This window comes from Bos taurus, chromosome 5, assembly GCF_002263795.3.
Source record: "Bos taurus isolate L1 Dominette 01449 registration number 42190680 breed Hereford chromosome 5, ARS-UCD2.0, whole genome shotgun sequence".
Classification (NCBI taxonomy): domain Eukaryota; kingdom Metazoa; phylum Chordata; class Mammalia; order Artiodactyla; family Bovidae; genus Bos; species Bos taurus.
The window spans coordinates 9,325,721-9,350,002 of record NC_037332.1 but is presented as its reverse complement, the minus strand read 5'-3'; the positions used below and the strand labels follow the sequence as shown (position 1 = coordinate 9,350,002).

The 24,282-nt window shown below is 36.3% G+C and overlaps 1 protein-coding gene across 6 annotated transcripts in view; it reads left to right on the top strand.

Annotated features, from left to right (window-relative positions):
- Positions 1 to 24,282, top strand: part of PPP1R12A (protein phosphatase 1 regulatory subunit 12A) — a 168,364-nt gene that overhangs the window by 127,668 nt on the left and 16,414 nt on the right. For all 6 annotated transcript variants that reach the window (XR_009494419.1, XM_024991984.2, XM_024991985.2 and 3 more), the window contains 6 exons: positions 9,241 to 9,331; positions 10,444 to 10,638; positions 10,880 to 11,048; positions 13,840 to 13,961; positions 17,037 to 17,102; positions 23,328 to 23,344. Coding sequence is in view for 5 of the 6 variants with exons in the window: in XM_024991984.2 (XP_024847752.1) it covers positions 9,241 to 9,331; positions 10,444 to 10,638; positions 10,880 to 11,048; positions 13,840 to 13,961; positions 17,037 to 17,102; positions 23,328 to 23,344 (660 nt within the window). In the remaining variant the exon portion in view is untranslated. The remainder of the gene's footprint in view (positions 1 to 9,240; positions 9,332 to 10,443; positions 10,639 to 10,879; positions 11,049 to 13,839; positions 13,962 to 17,036; positions 17,103 to 23,327; positions 23,345 to 24,282) is intronic.

The following is a 24,282-nucleotide window of genomic DNA, read 5'->3' as shown; positions in this document are numbered from 1 at the left end:
AATAGCACTGCTGATATATCTTGCCCAATGATGTAAATTGTCTGTTTTGTTCTGTTTTTTAATCTTGGAAAGTTGATGTCCACCTCTTCAGTGGGTTAATACAATGAGATAACCTATGTCAACTCAAAACTCTGTAAATTGATATAATTAGCAATTATTAGCATTTAGGCTTGGTAATCCACCTGTGACAGTTCTTTTGTTTAAAGGCACTGAGCCAGGCAGGTTATCTTACTTAGCCATCTTAGTTTTAATGGTTGTTAGAATTCAAAAAAGTTTTGTAGTGAAGATCTAAATACGTACTCTAAACACATATCAAGCAAATCATACTCATAGAAAATTAGATGTAACATGAAAAAGACAAGTTTTTTATTCTTCTCTTTGTCTCCCCCTTCTACTTCATTGTTAAGAAATTTGATGCTTAACAGGTTCCTTTTTGTTGTTGTTACGTTTGAAATTTTCATTTTAAAATTTCCTTGTTGAAGAATGGCTTCTTAGGCATATGTGTTAGCCAAATAATTTTATATATGTTTAACACATTCACTTATTTCTGAAGTTTAAATTCTGGTATTTGAACATAGAACACAGTTGTTAAATTTATTAGAGAGTCTGTGAATTTATTTTGTGTCCTAAAACATACTTAGAGCACTGCTCTCTTCTTCCTGTTGCAGCCAATTGGTATGGAATCACAGATGTGGAAAGGAACTTACTATTATCTTTTATGATATCCTTTACAGAAGAAAACTGAGTCCCAACGATATTAAGTGACTTTTCCACTTTTATATGATTAGTGTGAGAGCTAAGGCTAGGCCCAAGATTACAGGACAATCTATGCAGGGTTCTTTCTGTCTGCTGTATTGCTCTTTGTCCCTAGCTTTGAATTTGGTTTTACCTCTTGGGAAAGAATATTTTAGGAAACTAAATGTAACCTCTTTAAATATTTTATTCTTTCAGAATTAGCTACATAACTGATATTTTCCATAACTAAATTACCAACCAGATTAATCTGGTTTTATTTCTGGTACATGGTATTCATATACAGACAGTCTTATATATCTTTTGTCTCTGATGCCTAGCAAAATGCATGGCTTGCTGTAAAAGTGGTAGCATCTTTACAGTAAATTTGTAGTGATTATATGGAAAGTAACAAAATGTTAAATGTTTTGAAAATTTTTTTTAGATTAAAAATTTTTTTCTTTCCTGTCATTGCATCTCTAGTTTCTGTCAGTATATTTCATTTCTATTTTTATGGTGAAATTTAATGATACTTCAACAGCACTACAGGCACTTTGTGATTTGAATACCAGTACAGGTCATGTCATATTTTAATAATGCTTGCTTGATTTTTCTCTAAATTTAGTAAGTTTTAGGTTTGGGGGTGTTTTCAGTGAGACCACTTAGTCAACAGAAATTAGAGGATCATAGGCATTCATTCTCTTCTAGTGAAAATAAATTTAAGGGCTTTGCTTTTTTGGAAGGCAGTTAAAGGGGAAAAGGTTTAAGAATTCTTGATTTTTTTTACTCCTTGTCTGCCTTAATCCTAAAATAAGAGTTCTCTATGGGTCAGAATTTCTTCTTCTGTAAAATCAGGTATTTAATTCACAATTTTTGACTTCTAGAATCCTTTCTATTTCTAGCATTCCATACTTTAACATTTTTTTCCGTAACAGTTTTTTTCCAGTGATGAAGCCAATGACTATCTCCCCAAAATCATCAGTTGTTTTAGAACTAATAAATTATGATTCTTAATCTCAGATTTATTTTTTTTATGTTGGAAAGTATTAAGTTTCAGCCTTTTAGAATTAATCCTGTAAGATTTTGAAGATTGAGAATTAAATATTTAGTGATGTTAAGACACAGCAGGTCCTATAGTGTAAGGAAAAAAATGTCTATTGACATTTTTCCTAGTCTATATTATAGAAAATTTGTCTTGTTTCAGTGATGTTTGCAGTAATATTAATGTTTGTGTTTTGTTTTATGTCAAATACTTGTTTGCAATTTTGACCTTGCTGTTTGTCTTTTTTTTTTTTTTGCCACTCAGCTTGTGGGATCTTAGTTCCCTGATCAGGGATTGAACCCTGGGCCCTCAGCAGTGAAAACTCAGAGTCCTCACCACTGGATTTCCAGAGAATTCCCCTGTTTTATGTTTTAATTAAATGTTATTAATTATTTCAAAATGTATATGGTTGAAAATTTTCCCCTGTATTGTATATATGGTGATTTGAGGTTGCCATTCCCTCTCCAGGGGATCTTCCCAACCAGGAATTGAACTCTAATCTTCTGCATTACAGGCAGATTTGTTACTGTCTGAGCCACCAGGGAAGCCCTGAATATTCTGTGGCTTAAAAAGATTAATTAATTAATACATTTATGCTGTTTTTATATACCTTTACATACTCACTTTTAAATACTATATAAAGTTACTGTGTACACTATTAAGTTCCACAGTATTTTTGAGTTTTCCTGGTTTTATTGATCAGGTTTAGGTTAGAATTCTCTGTTTTTATAAAATTTTTAGTTGATTAATTTGAGGGGGGAGGCATTAGGAAGAAGAGAAGAGAAGCTCACTTTAAACAGATGAGTTCCCTAGTGGCCTAGAGGTTAAGATTTCACTACCATGGCCTGGACTCAGTCTCTGATGGAGGAACTGAGATCCCGCAAGCCTCGGGGAATATCAAGATAGACAGACAGGTGGGGCATGATGAAAAATTATTTCATTGTTCAAGTATTTCTAATACTCCATAGCCTTTTCAAACTGCAAAATACTAATTACCAATAACTTCATATGTGTAGTATGAATTCCCATGGTTTCGTACAACTACTCATTTTTACTATTTTCCCTTGACTCAGCCACCTCCCATTTGACCACTTATCTTCCCTCTGGAAGGAAAAATGCTGAGTGAGAAGCAAGGGTTGGTATTGCTTTTTAGAGATGTAATTTGGTTGACAAAAATATAAATATTATTGAAACAAACAAAAACAAACAAACAAAAAAAAAAGGTGTCAGTTGCTCAGTTGTGTCTGACTCTCTGCAACCCCATGACCCCTCTGTCCATGGAATTCTCCAGGCAAGAATACTGGAGTGGGTAGCCATTCCCTTCTCCAGGGGATCTTCCCATTATAAATAAATATAAATGTCTCAGCCAGTAAATGTTAGAGAAAGAAATAATATACAGAATAATTGCCTTTACTGAGGGAAAAGTCCTTAATTTAGAAATAACCTTTGGATTGTTCAGAAAATAGTGGGCAGTCTACGACTAGTAAGTAAAATTACATACCCTATGTAGTTACAAGGAAGAAATCCAGGATGACAATATGATACAGTAATGTTTAAGGCAGCAATGAAATTTGGTATATTCTGCCATCTTTTTTGATGACTAGCTCTTTGGAATTAAAAACATACTAAAAACATGAATTTTCTGTCTTCTCTATGTTCTGTTCGTAGAGGTCTGCTCTGTATAGACAGCTCAGGGAAGGAGAAAGGAACTAAACATCAGATGGGGACTATCAAATGTATAGGAAATATATTCAGTTCAGTCCAGTCGCTCAGTCGTGTCCAACTCTTTGCAACCCCATAAATCGCAGCACTCCAAGGCCTCCCTGTTCATCACCAACTCCTGGAGTTCACTCAGACTCATGTGCATCGAGTTGGTGATGCCATCCAGCCATCTCATCCTCTGTCGTCCCCTTCTCCTCCTGCCCCCAATCCCTCCCAGCATCAGAGTCTTTTCCAATGAGTCAACTCTTCGCATGAGGTGGCCAAAGTACTGGAGTTTCAGCTTTAGCATCATTCCTTCCAATGAACACCCAGGACTCATCTCCTTTAGAATGGACTGGTTAGATCTCCTTGCAGTCCAAGGGACTCTCAAGAGTCTTCTCCAACACCACAGTTCAAAAGCATCAATTCTTCAGCGCTCAGCTTTCTTCACAGTCCAACTCTCACATCCATACATGACCACTGGAAAAACCATAGCCTTGACTAGACGGACCTTTGTTGGCAAAGTAATGTCTCTGCTTTTGAATATGCTATCTAGGTTGGTCATAACTTTCCTTCCAAGGAGTAAGCGTCTTTTAATTTCATGGCTGCAATCACTATCTGCAGTGATTTTAGAGCCCCCAAAAATAAAGTCTGTCACTGTTTCCACTGTTTCCCCATCTATTTACCATGAAGTGATGGGACCAGGTGCCATGATCTTCGTTTTCTGAATGTTGAGCCTTAACGCAACTTTTTCACTCTCCTCTTTCACTCTCACTGAGAGGCTTTTTAGTTACTCTTCACTTTCTGCCATAAGGGTGGTGTCATCTGCATATCTGAGGTTCTTGATATTTCTCCTGGCAATCTTGACTCCAGCTGTGCTTCTTCCAGCCCAGTGTTTCTCATGATGTACTCTGCATATAAGTTAAATAAGCAGGGTGACAATATACAGCCTTGACGTACTCCTTTTCCTATTTGGAACCTTAGACTAAATATGCATTAGCTTTTGAAAAAGCTAATGATGAATAGTTTCAAAATGTCATATTATTAGAAAGCTATATTTATGGATTACTAACAATTGGATTTGTACTGAGTCTTTATCAATTATTATGGTTAAAATTAATTCTATCTTTTATTATACTATTTTTCATTTTCCTTTTAAAATGCCCAAAAGGCACTGTAACCCTCTAAATCTGTTACTCATTAACAGCATGCATATTGAGGTAAGGTCATTTCTAAAGCCCCAAATTGCTGACTTTAAGAGGTTTTAGTCTCCGATTTTTTTCAAGTTTGCAATCCTAAGAATAATGAATCTTGTAGTCTAGTTTTAGAGAGACAAATTCCAAAAAATTCAAGACTTTGAATGGAGAGAAAGATGCATTCATATGTATAAAAAAAAAATTGTGAAGAAATTGTAATTAAGGTGTTTAATGATGTGTTTTACTCTTTGAACTTAGAGCTTTAAAAGAACAGATTTTTTAAAAAGGCCTGAAACAAACAGAAAATTCCGAAGTTTGTCATGAATTTGTGAATAATGTCAGGAAGGCTGAAGACCAGAATGAATTACAAATTGACCAAAAAACTAAAGTTAACCCAGGAGGATTTTTTTAAAAATAGCTTTTAGAGATAGAGGCATTATGATAGGTTATTGATAAACTTAATGGTTCTGTCTGGTCTTTGCTTATTTAACCCGTTAATTCATTATTTACCTTTTGACATAGATTGCATGCTTTTGAAATTGTCCATACCTTGTGACAAGATGGAACATAGTCTTCAGTTCAGTTCAGTTCAGTCCCTCAGTCGTGCCCGACTCTTTGCGACCCGAAGAACTGCAGCACGACAGGTCTCCCTATCCATCACCAACTCCTGGAGTTTACCCAGACGCATGTCCATTGAGTAGATAATACCATCCAACCATCTCATCCTCTGTTGTCCCCTTCCCCTTCAGCCCTCGATCCCTCCCAGCATCAGGGTCTTCTCCAATGAGTGAGTGCTTCGCATCAGGTGGCCAAAGTATTGGAGTTTCAGCTTCAACATCAGTCCTTCCGATAAACACCCAGGACTGGCCTCCTTTAGGATGGACTGGTTGGATCTCCTTGTAGTCCAAAAGACTCTCAAGAGTCTTCTCCAACAGCACAGTTCAAAAGCATCAATTCTTTGGTGCTCAGCTTTCTTTATAGTCAACTCTCATATCCATACATGACTACTGAAAAAACTATAACCTTGACTAGATGGACCTTAATTAACAAAGTAATGTCTGTGCTTTTTAATATGCTATCTAGGTTGGTCATAACTTTGCTTCCAAGGAGTAAGCGCCTTTTAATTTAATGGCTGAAATCACCATCTACAGTGATTTGGGAGCCCCCAAAAATAAAGTCTGTCACTATTTCCACTGTTTCCCCATCTCTTTGGCATGAAGTGATGGGACTGGAAGCCATAATCTTAGTTTTCTGAATGTTGAGCTTTAAACCAACTTTTTCACTCTCCTCTTTCACTTTCATCAAGAGGCTCTTTCGTTCTTCTTCACTTTCTGCCATAAGGGTGGTGTCATCTGCATATCTGAGGTTATTGATATTTCTCCCGGCAATCTTGATTCCAGCTGTGCTTCTTCCTGTCCAGCGTTTCTCATGATGTACTCTGCATATAAGTTAAATAAGCAGGGTGACAATATACAGCCTTGATGTACTCTTTTTCCTATTTGGAACCAGTCTGTTGTTCCATGTCCAGTTCTAACTGTTGCTTCCTGACCTGCATACAGGTTTCTCAAGATGCAAGTCAGGTGGTCTGGTATTCCCATCTCTTTCAGAATTTTCCACAGTTTATTGTGATCTACACAGTCAGAGGCTTTGGCATAGTCAAGAAAGCAGAAATAGATGTTTTTCTGGAACTCTCTTGCTTTTCGATGATCCAGTGGATGTTGGCAATTTAATCTCTGGTTCCTCTGCCTTTTCTAAAACCAGCTTGAACTTCTGGAAGTTCACTGTTAATGTATTGCTGAAGCCTGGCTTGGAGAATTTGAGCATTACTTTACTAGCGTGTGAGATGAGTGGAATTGTGCAGTAGTTAGAGCATTCTTTGGCATTGCTTTTCTTTGGGATTGGAATGAAAACTGACCTTTTCCAGTGCTGTGGCCATTGCTGAGTTTTGCAAATTCACTGACATATTGAGTGCAACACTTTCACAGCATCATTTAGGATTTGAAATAGCTCAACTGAAATTCCATCACCTCCACTAGCTCTGTTCATAGTGATGCTTCCTAAGGCCCACTTGACTTCACATTCCAGGATGTCTGGCTCTAGGTGAATGATCACACAATCGTGATTATCTAGGTCATGAAGATCTTTTTTATATATTTCTTCTGTGTATTCTTGCCGCCTCTTAATATCTTCTGCTTCTGTTAGGTCAATACCTTTTCCATCTTTTATTGTGCTCATCTTTGCATGACATGTTCCCTTGGTATCTCTTATTTTCTTGAAGAGACCTCTAGTCTTTCCCATTCTATTGTTTTCCTCTATTTCTTTGCACTGATCACTGAGGAAGGCTTTCTTATCTCTCCTTGTTATTCTTTGGAACTCTGCATTCAAATGGGAATATCTTTCCTTTCCGTTTCTCCTTTGCTTTTCACTTCTCTTCTTTTCACAGCTATTTATAAGGGCTCCTCAGAGCCATTTTGCTTTTTTGTACTTCTTTTTCTTGGGGATGATCTTGATCCCTGTCTCCTGTAACAATGTCACAAACCTCTGTCCATAGTTCATCAGTCACTCCGTCTATCAGATCTAGCCCTTTAAATCTATTTCTCACTCCACTGTGTAAACATAAGGGATTTGATTTAGGTCATACCAGAATGGTCTAATGGTTTTCCTCATTTTCTTCATTTTAAGTCTGAATTTGGCAGTAAGGAGTTCATGATCTGAGCCACAGTCAGCTCCCGTTCTTGTTTTTGCTGACTGTCTAGAGCTTCTCCATCTTTGGCTGCAGAGAATGTAACCAGTCTGATTTCAGTGTTGACCATCTGGTGATGTCCATGTGTAGAGTCTTCTCTTGTGTTGTTGGAAGAGGGTGTTTGCTTTGACCAGTGCGTTCTCTTGGCAAAACTCTATTAGCCTTCGCCCTGCTTCATTTTGTACTCCAAGGCCAAATTTGCCACTTACTCCAGGTGTTTCTTGACTTCCTACTTTTGCACTCCAGTCCCCTATCATGAAAAGGACATCTTTTTGGGGTGTTAGTTCTAAAAGGTCTTGTAGGTCTACGTAGAACCATTCAACTTCAGCTTCTTCAGCGTTACTGGTTGGGGCACAGACTTGGATTCCCGTGACATTGGATGGTTTGCCTTGGAAACGAACAGAGATAATTCTGTTGTTTTTGAGATTGCATCCAAGTACTGCATTTCAGACTCCTTTGTTGACTATGATGGCTACTCCCATTTCCTCTAAGGGATTCCTGCCCACAGTAGTAGATATAATGGTCATCTGAGTTAAATTCACCCATTCCAGTCCATCTTAGTTCACTGATTCCTAGAATGTTGAAGTTCACTCTTACTGTCTCCTGTTTGACCACTTGCAATTTGCCTTGATTCATGGACCTGACATACCAGGTTCCTATGCAGTATTGCTCTTTACAGCATCGGACCTTGCTTCTATCACCAGTCCCATCCACAACTGGGTGTTGTTTTTGCTTTGGCTCCATCCCTTCATTCTTTCTGGAGTTATTTCTCCACTGATCTCCAGTAGCATATTGGGCACCTACCGACCTAGGGAGTTCATCTTTCAGTGTTCTATCTTTTTGCCTTTTCATACTATTCATGGGGTTCTCAAGGCAAGAATACTGAAGTGGTTTGCCATTCTCTTCTCCATTGGACCACTTTCTGTCAGACCTCTCCACCATGACCTGTCCGTCTTGGGTGGCCCCACAGGGCACAGCTTAATTTCATTGAGTTAGACAAGCTGTGGTCCGTGTGATCAGATTGGCTAGTTGTCTGTGAATGTGGTTTCAGTCTGTCTGCCCTCTGACGTCCTCTCAGCGCCTACTGTCTTCCTTGGGTTTCTCTTACCTTGAACGTGGGGTATCTCTTCACAGCTTCTCCTGCAAAGAGCAGCTGCTGCTCCTTACCTTGGACGTGGGGTAGCTCCTCTCGGCCACCGCCGCTGACCTCGGACGAGGAGTAGCTCCTGCCGCGCAGCCACCACTGCTGGGCTTAGATTTAAAATGTAAAATGTAGTGAAGATAATACCAAATGTTATTTTCTGTATCAGAAAATCAGTGACTGAAGAGTAAGATGCTGATTTTAAAGGAGTTCATACATGACAGTACTTGAAGTTTTAGAGAACTTTAAGTATGAACAAAAGTATGATTTTTAGTCAGTGCAGGATGACAGCAGTGCAGGGAGTCGTGCTTCTTCACTAGTCACCTCACACCCTACAAACTGCATTCAGTCCTAATGATGTTACCATAAAAAGACATTGACAGTCTATAGCTTCACGTATTATCTAGGATGATGTTGAAAGGAGCTAAGAGATATGATATTACAAGTTTGAGAAAACAAAACTGGATAGGAAAAATTTTTTTAAATATATGTTAATATGAGTAGTTACAGTCTAAAAAACTATCAAACTGCATTGTTGAATTTCAGAATGGGTCTAACCATTTTCTGATAACTCTTTAAAATCCATTAAAATGCTAAACTTAGATGTTTCATTTATGTACATTCATGTGTGATTACATTCAGAGGTAATGTATTTCCAACTGACGATTTTTATTTATTACTGTAGATCATACCTCACTCCTGTTAGAGATGAAGAGTCTGAATCCCAAAGAAAAGCAAGATCTAGACAAGCAAGACAGTCTAGAAGATCAACACAGGTATATGTAATGTGTGTAATATATAAAAGTTCAGAACTATGTTTCCCCTTTTCACATTTCGTGCAAATATTGATCTCAGTATATAGTATGAATGAGTCTTAAAATATAAAAGTTGCTTTAGTAATCCTGCTGTAGCCTTTTAAATATGGCTATGCCATCTATGGGTCGCACAGTTCGGACACAACTAAAGCGACTTAGCAGCAGCAGCAGCAGCATGCTGTTAATATTACATTTTATCTAATTACATTTCATCTGATATTACATGTGGCTATTACTGTTAAGGCATGTTTTGTATGCCTTTGTATATCTCTCTGAGTGTTTATGTTTCTCGTCCTAATATAGTGTCTGATTCAGAGTATTTGATTAGTGTTAAAAATGAATCATATATGATGTCTTATAATTATTAAATAATTCTGAGTATTGGAAAGGGGTGGGAAATAAGCATTTTATGTTAGGTATTTCAAAAAGCTGATGTGCAAGTATGAGAAAAATGTCAACTCCAGCTAATTATCTTCTTCTTACCTCCTTGCCATTCTGATTATGTCCCTTATATCTCTTTCTATCTTCTGTTTCGTGCAGTTCAGGGGCTCCAAAGTCCAGATTAAATTATTTGACCCTTACCATTACTTACATTTCAAGTTAAACTGTGTATTTCATAGGATCTTAACATGTTTTTTATGTGTTTGTACCTTTACGTCTTAAAATTCAACCTATCCTTTTGGGGACTTAACCTTCAAAAATTACCGCCCTACTGAAATCTTCTCTTTGTTCATCTACATATATAAAAACTCATAAATACATGTAACTTTAATATATAAATAGTGTATATATTGGCTTTTCCTTCTTTCTTTGAACTTCTTACGAATATTTATATTCATACGGTCAGTTCCTGTGCTATTTTGTTAATTTCTTTAATAAAGAGACAATTTCTTGCATATATTTTATTTCTTTCCCAGTACATACTATTGTGCTTGCTCATGATGATTCTTCATAGAATGAGTATGACTTGCTAAGTAGGAATTCTGTTTAAATTTGCAGACCAGTTCTAAACATGAATATTTGACTTCTAATACATTCATATTTAATTTAACATATCTTTTTTGTGTGTGCAGGGGGTAACATTGACTGATCTTCAGGAAGCTGAAAAAACAATAGGGAGGAGTCGTTCCACCCGAACCAGAGAACAAGAAAATGAAGAAAAAGAGGAAAAAGAGAAACAGGATAAAGAAAAGCAGGAAGAAAAGAAGGAATCAGAAACATCTAGAGAAGATGAATATAAACAAAAGTACTCCAGAACATATGATGAGGTAATAGTATACCAGCAACACAACTAGGTCATATGGCATGGGTAGTTCTTGTGATTCTCAAAATGTAAGAGATTTATTTACTAACAAACCACATGCAAATTACTCATAAGGATTTTAACTGGAAGTCTTAATTATCTTGACATGAGTAGAACATTACTTTTCCTTTAAAATGAACTTAAATATTTTATGTTTTTATCTGTGTTTAATATTTCAAATGGGTGTTAATTTTCACCTCTCACAGGCTTATCAACGCTACAGACCAGTATCAACTTCAAGTTCAACCACTCCCTCCTCTTTACTTTCTACAATGAGCAGTTCACTTTATGCTTCAAGTCAATTAAACAGGCCAAATAGTCTTGTAGGTATAACTTCTGCTTACTCCAGAGGATTAACTAAGGAAAATGAAAGAGGTAAGAACGAAAATTCGAAAACACTTTGTTTCCTTCAGATAATTCTTTGAGTTGGTTTTTCCTAATTAATATACTTTAACAGAAAAGAGCCAACATCCTAAACTGGGACTCATTCTACCTAACCAGAAAGAATATGATGGTTGAAAATGAGAAAAGTAGGAAATAAAAACAGAAAATTGTATGATCTGGCATTGATACATGTATCTTTATTGCCTAAGACTTCAAAAATCTTTATGTAGATCAGCATAGAAGTTGGTATAGAAAAACTGGAGGGGTGATTATTTCTAAGAACAGTTTATTAATCTTTCAAGTCATTTCTTGCATATTATGTAGATCATATCTTTTAACTATTGTGAAATTGTTTTAAACAAAAATCATTTAACATATATATATAAAGTCCTTGCCAAAAAAATTATTTCTATTCTTATTTCTTGAAAAATAGGTTTCTTTTTCAGCTGTGTATTGGCATGTTGATGCTATTAGCATTTCCTATTATTGCATATAAACTTCCTACATAAACTCTGATTAACTCCTACTTTAAGAAATGGGTGCTAAATAAAAGTATTCCAATTGTAGGTATTTTATATTTTAAAAGCAAAATCAAATAGTATTCAGTTCAGTTCAGTCGCTCAGTCGTGTCCGACTCTTTGTGACCCCATGAATTGCAGCATGCCAGGCCTCCCTGTCCATCACCATCTCCTGGAGTTCACTCAGACTCATGTCCATCGAGTCAGTGATGCCATCCAGCCATCTCATCCTCTGTCGTCCCCTTCTCCTGCCCCCAATCCCTCCCAGCATCAGAGTCTTTTCCAATGAGTCAGCTCTTCACATGAGGTGGCCAAAGTACTGGAGTTTCAGCTTTAGTATCATTCCTTCCAAAGAAATCCCAGGGCTGATCTCCTTCAGAATGGACTGGTTGGATCTCCTTGCAGTCCAAGGGACTCTCAAGAGTCTTCTCCAACCAAAAGCATCAATTCTTCGGTGCTCAGCTTTCTTCACAGTCCAACTCCCACATCCATACATGACCACAGGAAAAACCATAGCCTTGACTAGACGGACCTTTGTTGTCAAAGTAACGTCTCTGCTTTTGAATATGCTATCTAGGTTGGTCATAACTTTTCTTCCAAGGAGTAAGCGTCTTTTAATTTCATGGCTGCAATCACCATCTGCAGTGATTTTGGAGCCCCCCAAAATAAAGTCTGTCACTGTTTCCACTGTTTCCCCATCTATTTGCCATGAAGTGATGGGACCAGATGCCATGATCTTCGTTTTCTGAATGTTGAGCTTTAAGGCAACTTTTTCACTCTCCTCTTTCACTCTCACTGAGAGGCTTTTTAGTTCCTCTTCACTTTCTGCCATAAGGGTGGTGTCATCTGCATATCTGAGGTTATTGATATTTCTCCCGGCAATCTTGATTCCAGCTTGTGCTTCTTCCAGCCCAGCATTTCTCATGATGTACTCTGCATATAAGTTAAATAAGCAGGGTGACAATATACAGCCTTGATGAACTCCTTTTCCTATTTGGAACCAGTCTGTTGTTCCATGTCCAGTTCTAACTGTAGGTTTCTCAAGAGGCAGGTCAGGTGGTCTGGTATTCCCATCTCTTTCAGAATTTTCCAGTTTATTGTGATTAGTCATGATAATATCAGTAGTCCTATAGGAGTAAGCTTCAGAAAACTAAATTTTTTTCAACTGCAAGCTGGCTGTTCTTTTGTTGGACATTGAAATATTTCAGTTCTTTAAACCTCTGAGTGTGAGGCCTGTGTAATGATTATAAAAATTTTGAGCCAACATTTAAATTAGGGATATTTAAATAAAAGTTCAAATTTCTGTCTTCTTTTGAAAAGTTGGAAGATACGGCAACACTGGATCTGAATTCTCACATCAACAGTTGATTAGAGCTGAGAAACAGTAGCGCCCCCCCCCCCCCCCACACACACACACACTCTTATATAACCTGGATGACCACTGTTGGTTTTGGAGTTTGAGGCCTTTGCACTAAACTAATTCTGAAAAGATTAAACCCCTCTTAATACTAGAATTTTGGAGTTTCTTTTGCTGCTTTTTCTTCACAGAAGGAGACAAGGAGCCTGCTAATGACACAAGAGCCTTTTCACAATCATTTTTAGCATTACTTTGCTCCATATGTCTACTTTTTAAAACATATTCAGAGGTTCTAATATTCTTCTAGTATGTAAGTCTGAGGATATTTTAACTATCCCAGGAAGGGAACAAATTTGAAGATTTTACATTGATTTGTTTTTAATAAAAGATACTTTTTTCCCAAGGCAGGAAAAAAGGTTTGCTCTGAGATACTAAAAGAAAATTCAGTGAATGGTGCATTGATTCTACTGCCACATGAGGACTGGGAATGGCAGAAGTAGGAGCTGATAGATGTGTGTGCCCGCTAGCTGCTCCATTGTTAGCGACTGTTTGGGCATGAGAACTATTTTCCTGTCAGACACTAATAACTAGGGCCCCATTCTCTTCATAGGATTGATTTATTTTCTTTTCAATAGATATTATTAAATGTGTCTTTTAAGCAAAATTTTTGTTTTAAGCACTAGAAAAATGAAGTAATTAAAATTCTTGATTTTCAAGAGTGTGTCTAATGGGAGACACAGGCATGTTTAAACCAGGTGTTACAGGAGCACTGAGGGGGCAAAAATTATTTCTGATTAGAGAACTTTAGAAACTTTCACAGAGGTTGACTTAGAATTGTTTTCATATTTACTTTGCAAATAGTTCAAAGATGCATTGCTGCCATATGATTAATTTTAATCCTTAACAGAGGGAGAAAAGAAAGAAGAAGAAAAAGAGGGGGAAGATAAATCACAACCTAAATCAATCAGAGAACGAAGGCGACCAAGAGAGAAAAGAAGATCTACGGGAGTTTCGTTTTGGACACAAGATGTGAGAACTTATTAAAATATATCTACTTGATATATGCTTAATCTTTCTAGGAATGTACAATAATAATTTCTTATATGCCTCAGTTTATGTATTCTTTAGGTCATCACTATGTGTTTAAGCTAGTTATTTAAATCAGAAGAGGTTTTCTTTTTAAGAATAAACAACTACTCAGATTTCTGACATTACTTACAAGCAAGAGTACTGTCCCAGTATTGGAATAAAAAAATAATGGCTGCAATCTTATAAATTTTAATTTTTTCTTCTTCATCTCTATTTGCCTGACATTGCTATTCATTTGCAGGAGAAAGAAGAACTATGGGATAACACAGTTAATGTGAAATTTATCCTATTTCAATACAACATGCACCTCAGAAAGGCAAAAGTAATTTAATTTTGGGGGATTTTTTTTTTTTATCCTTTTTTTCCTCCCCAGGAAAAAAAAAATGCAGAAAAGTTTAAACATAAAGAAGTATATCATCCCACCCCAGATGGTCATTGTTAAGTTAAATCTCTTCCATTTTCCCAACTCCCAATTATTTATATTTGAAGAAAATTTTAGTAATACTACATATGTAAAAATTTCAGTATGAATTTTCAAGAGATAAGGACTCCTTTTTAAAATATTAAAATTTTATTTTTTAAAAGTAATATAAGTAACCATAAATACTATCTTTTAATGAGTGATCATAATACCATGATCATGTTTATTTTAAATAAATTGACAATAAATCCTTAATACTGAATAGACAGTCACTTTTAATGTCCTCCTGACTCATATTGCCTGGAAAGACCTAATTGTCCACCTGACCTCATGGGCGTATCATCTGTCCATTTACACAGGCCTGTGGTGGTGGTTTAGTCGCTAATTCAAGTCCAACTCTTGCGACCTCATGGACTGTGGCCTGCCAGGCTCCTCTGATCATGGGATTCTCCGGGCAGGAGTACTGGAGTGGGTTGCCATTTCCTTCTCCTAGGGATCTTCCCAACCCGGGGATTGAACCCCAGTCTCCTTCATTGCAGACAGATTCTTTATCACTTAGGCTTCCCTGGTGGCTCAGAGGTTAAAGCGTCTGCCTGCAATGCAGGAGACCTGGGTTTATCCCTGGGTCAGGAAGATCCCCTAGAGAAGGAAATGGCAACCCACTCCAGTATTCTTGCCTGGAGAATCCCATGGGTGGAGGAGCCTGATGGGCTACAGTCCTCAGGGTCACAAAGAGTCAGACACGACTGAGCGACTTCACTTTCACTTTGACTCCTATTGCCATAGATGGTCTGTTGTAATTTTATTTTTTGCTGATTTGATTAGCATCCAAATAAGGACCATAAATTATGATTAGTTTTTTCTTTCAAGTCTCTTTTAAAAAATCAGTTACTCCTTCCATCTCTTTTTTTCTTACAATTATTTTTTAATGAACTGGGTTATATTCCTGAAGTATAGTTTAACACATTCATGTAGTTTTTTTTGTGTTTCCTATAAATTGGTAATTTGAGGTGTAGAAATGATCAGATTCTGGTTCAGTATTCTCTTGGCAGGGTGTTTTTTTCCTTTGTCAGGAAGTACGTGATGTCTGGTTGATCTTAATTGATTGGTCAGTAATATTTTAATAATAATAATAATAAAGCCTGTCAGTCTTAGCATCTTAGTAACTCTTACTACTTAAAAATTCTTACCTTTTTAATAACTTATATGTATTAGGTGTTTAATAAGCAAAGCTTTTTTATACAGTATTTATTTTTCCCCAGTTTTATTTGCACCAGCTCTCCCTTCAAAACTCCACTTTCTAGAGTCATACACATAACTAGCATTATAATGATTGTTCCTGAGATCTCTGTAGGCAATAGTCATCCTTTTAATTTGACCTTGCGTTGAATTGTGTTCTAATCAACCATCAGCACAGATATCCTTTCCTTTCCATAGCCTTTTGATTGAACCTGTATCAAACAGTATACAAAAACGGCTCTGTCAAAGAAAGGGTGGTATATGGTTAGGCAAGTTATTACTAGGTTTCCTTTTTTTTTTTTTTCTTAGTTACCACTTTTCAAGACTTCTGAGCCTCCCCATTTTTAAAGTTTTCAGTTCCTGTGTTCTTCCGTGAAATAGTAATGCATAAAGACAACCAGTTCATATTGTGGAATTAATACATTTATATTATTAAATAATGCTAGTAGTAGCAGCATTGATTGCTCCTGTTTGCTTAGTAACTTCAAATACCATTTTTGCTAGAAACCACATGATGAGTTGTATAAAGATCCTCTATAACCCTTAGGACAATTCTGTGAGGTTTTTATCCCCACTTTATGGATGAGGTAACTATGACTCAGAATTTTCTTTATTAAATTTACTCTAACTCACAGAGCTGAAAATAGCTATACCAGTCTGAAATAGGATGATTTAATCTTAAAACCTGTGCGATTTTTATAGTGAGCCTGAGCCAGATGCGTTGATTGTGTATTTCCCTTTTCTTTCAGTCCTTTAAGGCTTATTGAGTTTTTCAGCTTTCTAATAGAACATTCCCATTGGCTGAGAGTCTAGACTTTTAGCCTACCAAGTCTTGTGTTTTCTATTTGGTGTGCTATAAATTCCCAAGAAATAGCTAGATAGCTAAACTACCTAAGCATAATAGGATTGTATATAAATCTTACCACGCTTATAGAATGGAGCTTTTCTTACTTAAGATAATGTTTCCTATTTTTGCTGCCTCATTATATTTGGACAGCTAAATAGTATCTGTTTTGACTATTAAAGTACATGCAATAACATCACAATATAAAATTGAGTATCATATTTTCACATTAAACCTCCAGCATCCTCATCCCCAGTATGAATGTGTTTTTAAAATCAGAATGTTAGGTAGATTATATATGCTAACCTAATTAGATTGTACTATGTAGATAAAACAGGCTTCCTGTAAACGGGGTAGAAAAATTCCCACTTAAAAACCAGTTTTCCTTTTGATCCATTTCCTGTTATGTTTTCCCAAGTCATTTTAAATTAGAAAAGCCTTAATATATTTAAATATTAACTGTTTCATAATTATCTTTACTTTTCTAAAATAAATTGATAATCTATTTTAGAGTGATGAAAATGAACAAGAACAACAATCTGATACAGAGGAGGGATCCAATAAGAAAGAAGTTCAGGTAATTAGCATTATTTTCTGTATTTAGAAATATTTGTATTTTTAAGGATTACATTTTACTTTTGTTTATATATATTCATGTAAGACAGTTACTGTACACTGTACCTGCATGCTGGGGATAGTCCATCAGTGGTTTTCTGAAATTGGGTGTGGGGGACTGGAAAGGGGCACAAAGAGTATTTCAGAGACATTGGGAATACTTTAGATCCTGATCGTAGAGGGTTTTTTGGGGATATACACAACTGTCAAAACTTATCAGCTGTATACTCTAAGTGGGTCTAGTTTATTGTATGTATGTTAGCCTTCAAGGTTGAAAAGAAAAAACCGAGAAAACAGGTTTCCACGCTATCCAAAAGTAGAGTGTTCAGTAATCTTTTGTAAGCCACATAAGGCAAAGAGGGAATTACCTTACAATACATCTTGCTAATGGTTGCATGAGGTAAATTGAGATAAATTGCAGTGCACACAGTCAAAAGCTATGGCAGCTTAAACTGAGTGTAGTTCCCAGGAAGGAGCTTGGAGGTGCCCCTCTTAATGTGTTCTGCCTCTATAATGGCTTGCTGCAAAACACGCTGAATGCTATTTTCACTTTTTGCCTTTAAGCAAGCCTACCTGTTACACCTTTGACCAAAGAAAAGTATCTAAAGGCTATCCAGAAGTAGTGCATACCTTACCAGACCCGGAGTTTAGTTTTGTAAACGGCAGGATTATATTATGGAGAAGATAATAGGTCATTTTAACTTTCTTTACATTTGTTTAGAAATTTCGTGTCTCTAAACAACTTTTACATTCATTATCACTGCTGATCTTTCCATTAATCTTCAGGAAAAGGTTCCCTGCCCTCCAACCCCAGTACTGATTAAAGAAATGAAGGCAAGTTTGATTGATGAGATTGCATAGCTATCAAATGACCAAAGTTTCTTCCCACTAGTTTTTTCCCCTTCTGTTCTCTGTTGTTTGCCTCTGCACAAAGCTGACATACATGGAATAACTTTGTTTACATAGGAGTAGATGGTACAATATGAGTTAGTCTTAATGTTTTAAATTCAAGCATCCAGCCTGAAACGGCATTCTGGTCATATTTTCTTCATTTTGACATTGCTACATAAAGCTGTTAAGATTACTTTTAGTTGTTGGGATTGACAATAATGTGAAGTGACCAGAAGTTGGTTCCCTGTACTAGGTGACTGTGGACATTACTCTTAGGGACAAGTTTGTGTATTTTGACCCAAAAGGTACCTTTATTTTCTCTTTAGGTAGCCAGACAAGTTGAAGAATCAATTACTTCCAAGGGTGAATTTTTTGCAGGCCAAGTTTTGTCATTTTTAAACCCTTTGCCTGTCAGTTGTCAGCACTTCCCCATTCAGCTATGTCTCTTGTTTATTATTTTCTGTAAACTTGTCCATCATCTTCCTTGCCCAGTGATAGCCTATGAATTCTCATCTTTCAAGGAGAAACAGTGGACAGATAAGCAAGAGCGAGGGAATTAGTAAACCATCTCCAGCTGACACTTCTCACTGCCATATCACACAGATCCCTCATCCCACCAGGCTGGGGTAGGAGGCAAAAGATGTTCTGGCTTCCAAGCTTGTGGTTTTGAAGCATGTTGATATATGTTATATTCAAGTCTTATCGTTAAAATTATATATGAGATACATTGAATAGAATATTGTTTTTATGACCAAAATTTCTTAGTTCCAAACAATTTAAATAGTTTTTGTTCATTTTAAATAGAGCATTATTTAGATCTTGCTTTGTGCTAACATTTTTTCAGTTCCAAGCATCCCAAAACCCAGCTTGAACTAGATTAAACAAAGATAATTTACTGTATGTCAATTATATTTCACAACCCTCTATATCAGCTTCATCCTCAGGCTGCTTTACAACATAGGACTGGAACTATGATCATTAGTTTAGGCCGGATGAGGCCCGCCACTGAGATGGGTCAGCGGTTTCGCTGTGAATATGGGCTGCATGCCACTCACCTAAACTCAGTGACCGCTGCACCATGAGAGCAAGGGGGGAGGTGAGGACAGAAACTTGTAGTGTCCTCTACAATGGACTGCAAAAGTGCTTCCACCAAAGAGAGTTGCTCTCTTATGAAAATTTATAGTGTCAGCCCTTGTTTTTCTGTGAAAAAGTATGATCAACCCAATTCTGTGTATTTTTGAAATAGTGTTATCACTACCTCAGAAGTGTTTTATAACAAAACTTTTACTCAGTTTATAGAATCCAAGTTCACCAAATTGAAAAAATGACTCTGTGGCATATACTTTTTTGCTTCAAAGAAAAGTAAACTTTAAGTTAACCAGAAAGTTGTTAAATTTTTTGAATTGCCTTTGAAACTACTTCAGGATATAAATTTTTAAAAAATTAAGATAAAATTGGATCCAGAAAACTTGAATTACTTTATCATAGTGTGGTTCATTATTCCATAAATGGGGCTTCTGTTGCTTAGGCTATTATGATTTGCTTTCATTATAGGATGGTAAAACTTCTACTATGTGAAGAACATTAGTAATAGGTCAAAAATTTAAATAAGCATGGCAAGAAACTATGAAGAAAGGATTAATAGATTTGATTGTTTAAACAGGAAAAGCTAGAAAATTGCAAAAAAGACATCCTTATTAAAATTGAGACACATTTGCTCACTTTAAATAGTGTAGCCCTCTTTTATTGGAGAAGGCAATGGCACCCCACTCCAGTAGTTTGCCTGAAAAATCCCATGGATGGAGGAGCCTGGTAGGCTGCAGTCCATGGGGTCTCGAAGAGTCGGACACGACTGAGCAACTTGACTTTCACTTTTCACTTTCATGCATTGGAGAAGGAAATGGCAACCCACTCCAGTGTTCTTGCCTGGAGAATCCCAGGGACGGGGGAGCCTGGTTGGCTGCTGTCTATGGGGTCACACAGAGTCAGATACGACTGAAGTGACTTAGCAGCAGCAGCCCTCTTTTATAGCATTTAAAAGATCAATATTTGTACTGTTTAAAAGACACAGTTAAAAAAAATTGGAAGCAGAATCCATGAAATTTATAAACATAACAAAAGAAGAAATATAAATGGCCAATAAGCTTAAAATATATTTACTCTCATTAATAACCAAAGACATAATAATTAATACCAAAGTGAAATCGACAAAGGTTAATAATGCTCAGGTTGGTCATATTTAGTTTTGAAATAGGCATTTTCATATAACACTTTGGGGCTATAATAAATTCATTTTCTTGAGAGATCAGTTGAGCAACACAAATCTGAACCTTTCAGAAAAAGTTCATGCCTCTTTGCTTTTCAGTTACACTTCAAGACATTTATTTCCAGTGAAGTGACTTACGTGTGCAAAAATAAGTCTAAAGTGTTGATAGTAGCATGGCTTTTGAAGCAAAATATTAAAAACTTTCAAAATGTCTATTAGTTGGGAATAGATTAAATAAAATGTATTTGTATGGATAGATATTTATGTGGTCACATAGTTTTGTATACAGAAAAGATTAACAGTAGTTATCTAGAGCATTTGAGAGATGGGGAATTATAGAGGAACTTTGTTATAGTATGGTATATGATCTTATGGTATTGCAGTCAGAAAAATTTAAAGGATATTTTTACCTCAGAAAAACAATTTTAAACCACAAGGGGGGAAAAAAAAAACACAGGGAGTCACAAGGACATTATGCTAAGTGAAATAAACAGGTCACCAAAAAGCACCTTCTGTATGATTCCACGGGCTTCCCTGTTGGCTCGGACAGTAAAGAATCTGCCTGCAATGCTGGAGACCCAGGTTCGATCTCCCAGGGTAGGGAAGATCCCCTGGAAAGGGGAATGGCAGCCCACTCCAGCATTCTTGCCTGGAGAATTCCATGTACAGAGGAGTCTGGTGGGCTATAGTTGATGGGGTCAAAGAGTCCGAGTCCGACACAATTGACAACGCTTGTGCTCTCACCAAAGTATTCAAACTCATGTGTAACAAAGAGTAGAATTGTAGTTGCCAGGAGCTGGGGGTAGGAGGGTATAGAGATTTGTTTCAGTTCAGTTCAGTCGCTCAGTCGTGTCTGACTCTTTGTGACCCCATGAATCGCAGCACGCCAGGCCTCCCTGTCCATCACCAACTCCTGGAGTTCACTGAGACTCATGTCCATCGAGTCAGTGATGCCATCCAGCCATCTCATCCTCTGTCGTCCCCTTCTCCTCCTGCCCCCGATCCCTCCCATCATCAGGGTCTTTTCCAATGAGTCAACTCTTCACATGAGGTGGCCAAAGTATTGGAGTTGCAGAGATTTGTTTAGTGGGTATAAAATTACAGTTTTGCAAGATGAAAAAAGTTGTAGAGAGCTGTTACACAGCAGTGTGAATATAGTTAGCGCTACTAAACTATACTCTTAAAAGTGACTTGGATAGTTTTTTGCTTTATGTGCTTTTAACTAAAATTTCAATGGCACCCCACTCCAGTACTCTCGCCTGGAAAATCCCATGGATGGAGGAGCCTGGTGGGCTACAGTCCATGGGGTCGCTAAGAGTTGGACACGACTGAGCGACTTCACTTTCACTTTTCACTTGCATGCATTGGAGATGGAAATGGCAACCCACTCCAGTATTCTTGTCTGGAGAATCCCAGGGACAGGGGAGCCTGGTGGGCTGCCATCTATGGGGTCGCACAGAGTCGGACACGACTGAAGCGACTTAGCAGCAGCAGCAGGAATTCCCTGGCAGTCTAGTGGTTAGGACTCCAAACTATCACTGCAGGAGGCATGGGTTCCATCCCTGCTTGGGGAACTCAGATCCTGCATGCCACACAGCATGGCCAAAAACAAATATATATGTAACATAATCAGTAATAGCACCATGACTTTTAAAGACAAAAAAATAGAATTTGAGTGATTTCTGCGACTACTGGAAGTTTTTTTTTATTCTTAAAATTAAGTTAAACCAGTGAACCAGAGTTCACACTGAGGCGAGATGTGATGTTTTCGTTTGATATGTATACATTTTATTTCACATGTGGATATTTTCCAGAATTTGAATAAATAATCTTTTTGTTTGCTTCTGCTTTCTTTATTTGAGATACAATTGATATATAAAAATTGCGCATGTTATTATTCCATATTTGTGTATTGTGAAATGTTTAGTACAATAAACATCCATTACCACACATATACACATAGATATAATTATTTTCTTGTGATAGGAACTTTCAAAATCTATTCTTTCAGCAGCTTATGGATTTGAATTATATTGTGAAAATTGAAATTTAACTTCAAAATTGTTAATTACTATAAAATTAAAGAATAAATCAATAAAGTAAAGCATTACATAAAACATGGGCAGCAAGTACAAAATTGGTTTTGCAAAGGAAACTTAAATATACTTTAGTAAGACATTTTTAATCTGAATGAGGCTCAAACAGTTCCAAAGGAAGCCAGTGATTTCACAGCACATTTAAAGGTAAATATAATGGGAAAATTCAAATATCTAAAATTCAGAAATTAAACAAGCCATTTCTGAATAGTTACTTTATAGGAAATTATAGATTCAGTGTTCCAATGGAAAGAGCTAAAGATGCTAATCCCCGAAAAACGTCTTTGACTCCAATGAGACTATTTTATCCTAGTAATCGTTTCACCATTTACATTAAGAAGAGTTTTGGAGTGTCAGTATAGCATACCACTTCCTTGAGAAAATTAATCATAGTTTCCTATACCCTCATTGCTAAAGTTTGGAGGAATGTATAGCTGGATTTCCAGAAAATGAATTGTAAACAAAATATGTATATACTGTTGTACATCAAATACTTTAGTATTCATTTGTTGGTCTGTCCTGTTACTACCTCAAAAACAGAAAAATGGGAAAGATAGTTGCTTTGAGATGTCACATAATAAACGTGCATTTTGTAACGTAAATATGTTACTTTCTCCTGCTAAGTGAATTGTAATAATGGGTATGTGTCTTAGTCTTTCTTTTTTTCCCCTCCTAATTATAGTGTCATTTGTAGAAATTCACAAAATATGACTTTAAATTGGAAAATGTAATTGTATAGTATTGGACAATTAGAAATTTACAGTGACTCTGTTCTAGAATTTCTTTGTAAAACAACCACATTGATGTTAAAGTGCATAGATTAAATATGTATTAATATGAAAATAATATTGAAGTTAAATTTTCTTGATTAATCAGTGAGTTACTTAAATGAAAGCATAAAAATTTAGTTACCCTTATGTTTTTCTCTTTTTAGACGGATTCCATTTCTAGGTACGTTTTACTTGTGTTTTTTTATTGATCTTTTTCTCATTTTATCCTTTCTAAAAATATGTTGCTAGGTATTGATAAATTTTTTAAGTTGATAGAGTTATTTTAGTAATAAAAAATCTATAGATATTTAGATGACCTGATAAGTGTTAATAACTTTCTTCATCAATTGTCATAGTAAGTTGCTAGGGAAGATTTTTTTCTCAAATCTTTCCAACAGTTATAGTTTTCTTAAGCTTCCTAAGTTACTTCAACATTGACCATCTCATTATTCACATTAGAAGCCAATGAAATCCACCAGAAATTTATTTCATCAGGTACTTAGACTCTTCTCCCTTATCCCTGCTTCAGATTAAGAAAGAAAAAGCCAGTGAAGACACTTTTAAAAAGTGTCATCTAGCTCAAATTGTTCATTATTTTCAGAGAACCTCAACCACTTGAATCTAATTTCTATTCCTCTTCTCTTACCAATAATTGTTAACCAAAGCCTTGTAAAACCAAGGACAAATTTTTATATTCTGATGATTCTTTTGAATTGAAATGTGGAGGCATTAGCATTTATCAGAAAAAAAACAAATTCAGAACCAGATAAGAAGATCCTCATCTTCAAAAGAGATATGTTCTTCTTTAGGACAAACCTATTTCTGTTATCTCTTACTATCTCCGAGGATTTGGTTCCAGGAACTTACCCCACCCACCCAATGCAGTGTATTTCAAAATCCACAGATGCACAAATCCCCTATATAAAATGGTATAGTACTGTCTGTTTATTACTCTGGAAAGACTCTAGTTAGTTCATCATCTACAATGTTACTAATTTTAAAATACATTCATATGCCACTTAAAGGAAAAGTACTACCAATTAAACTGTAATACACATCAGTTGTAAGCCCTGTTCTGATTTCAGAGATGTTAAAATGTGAAAAAAAATATGATTTAAA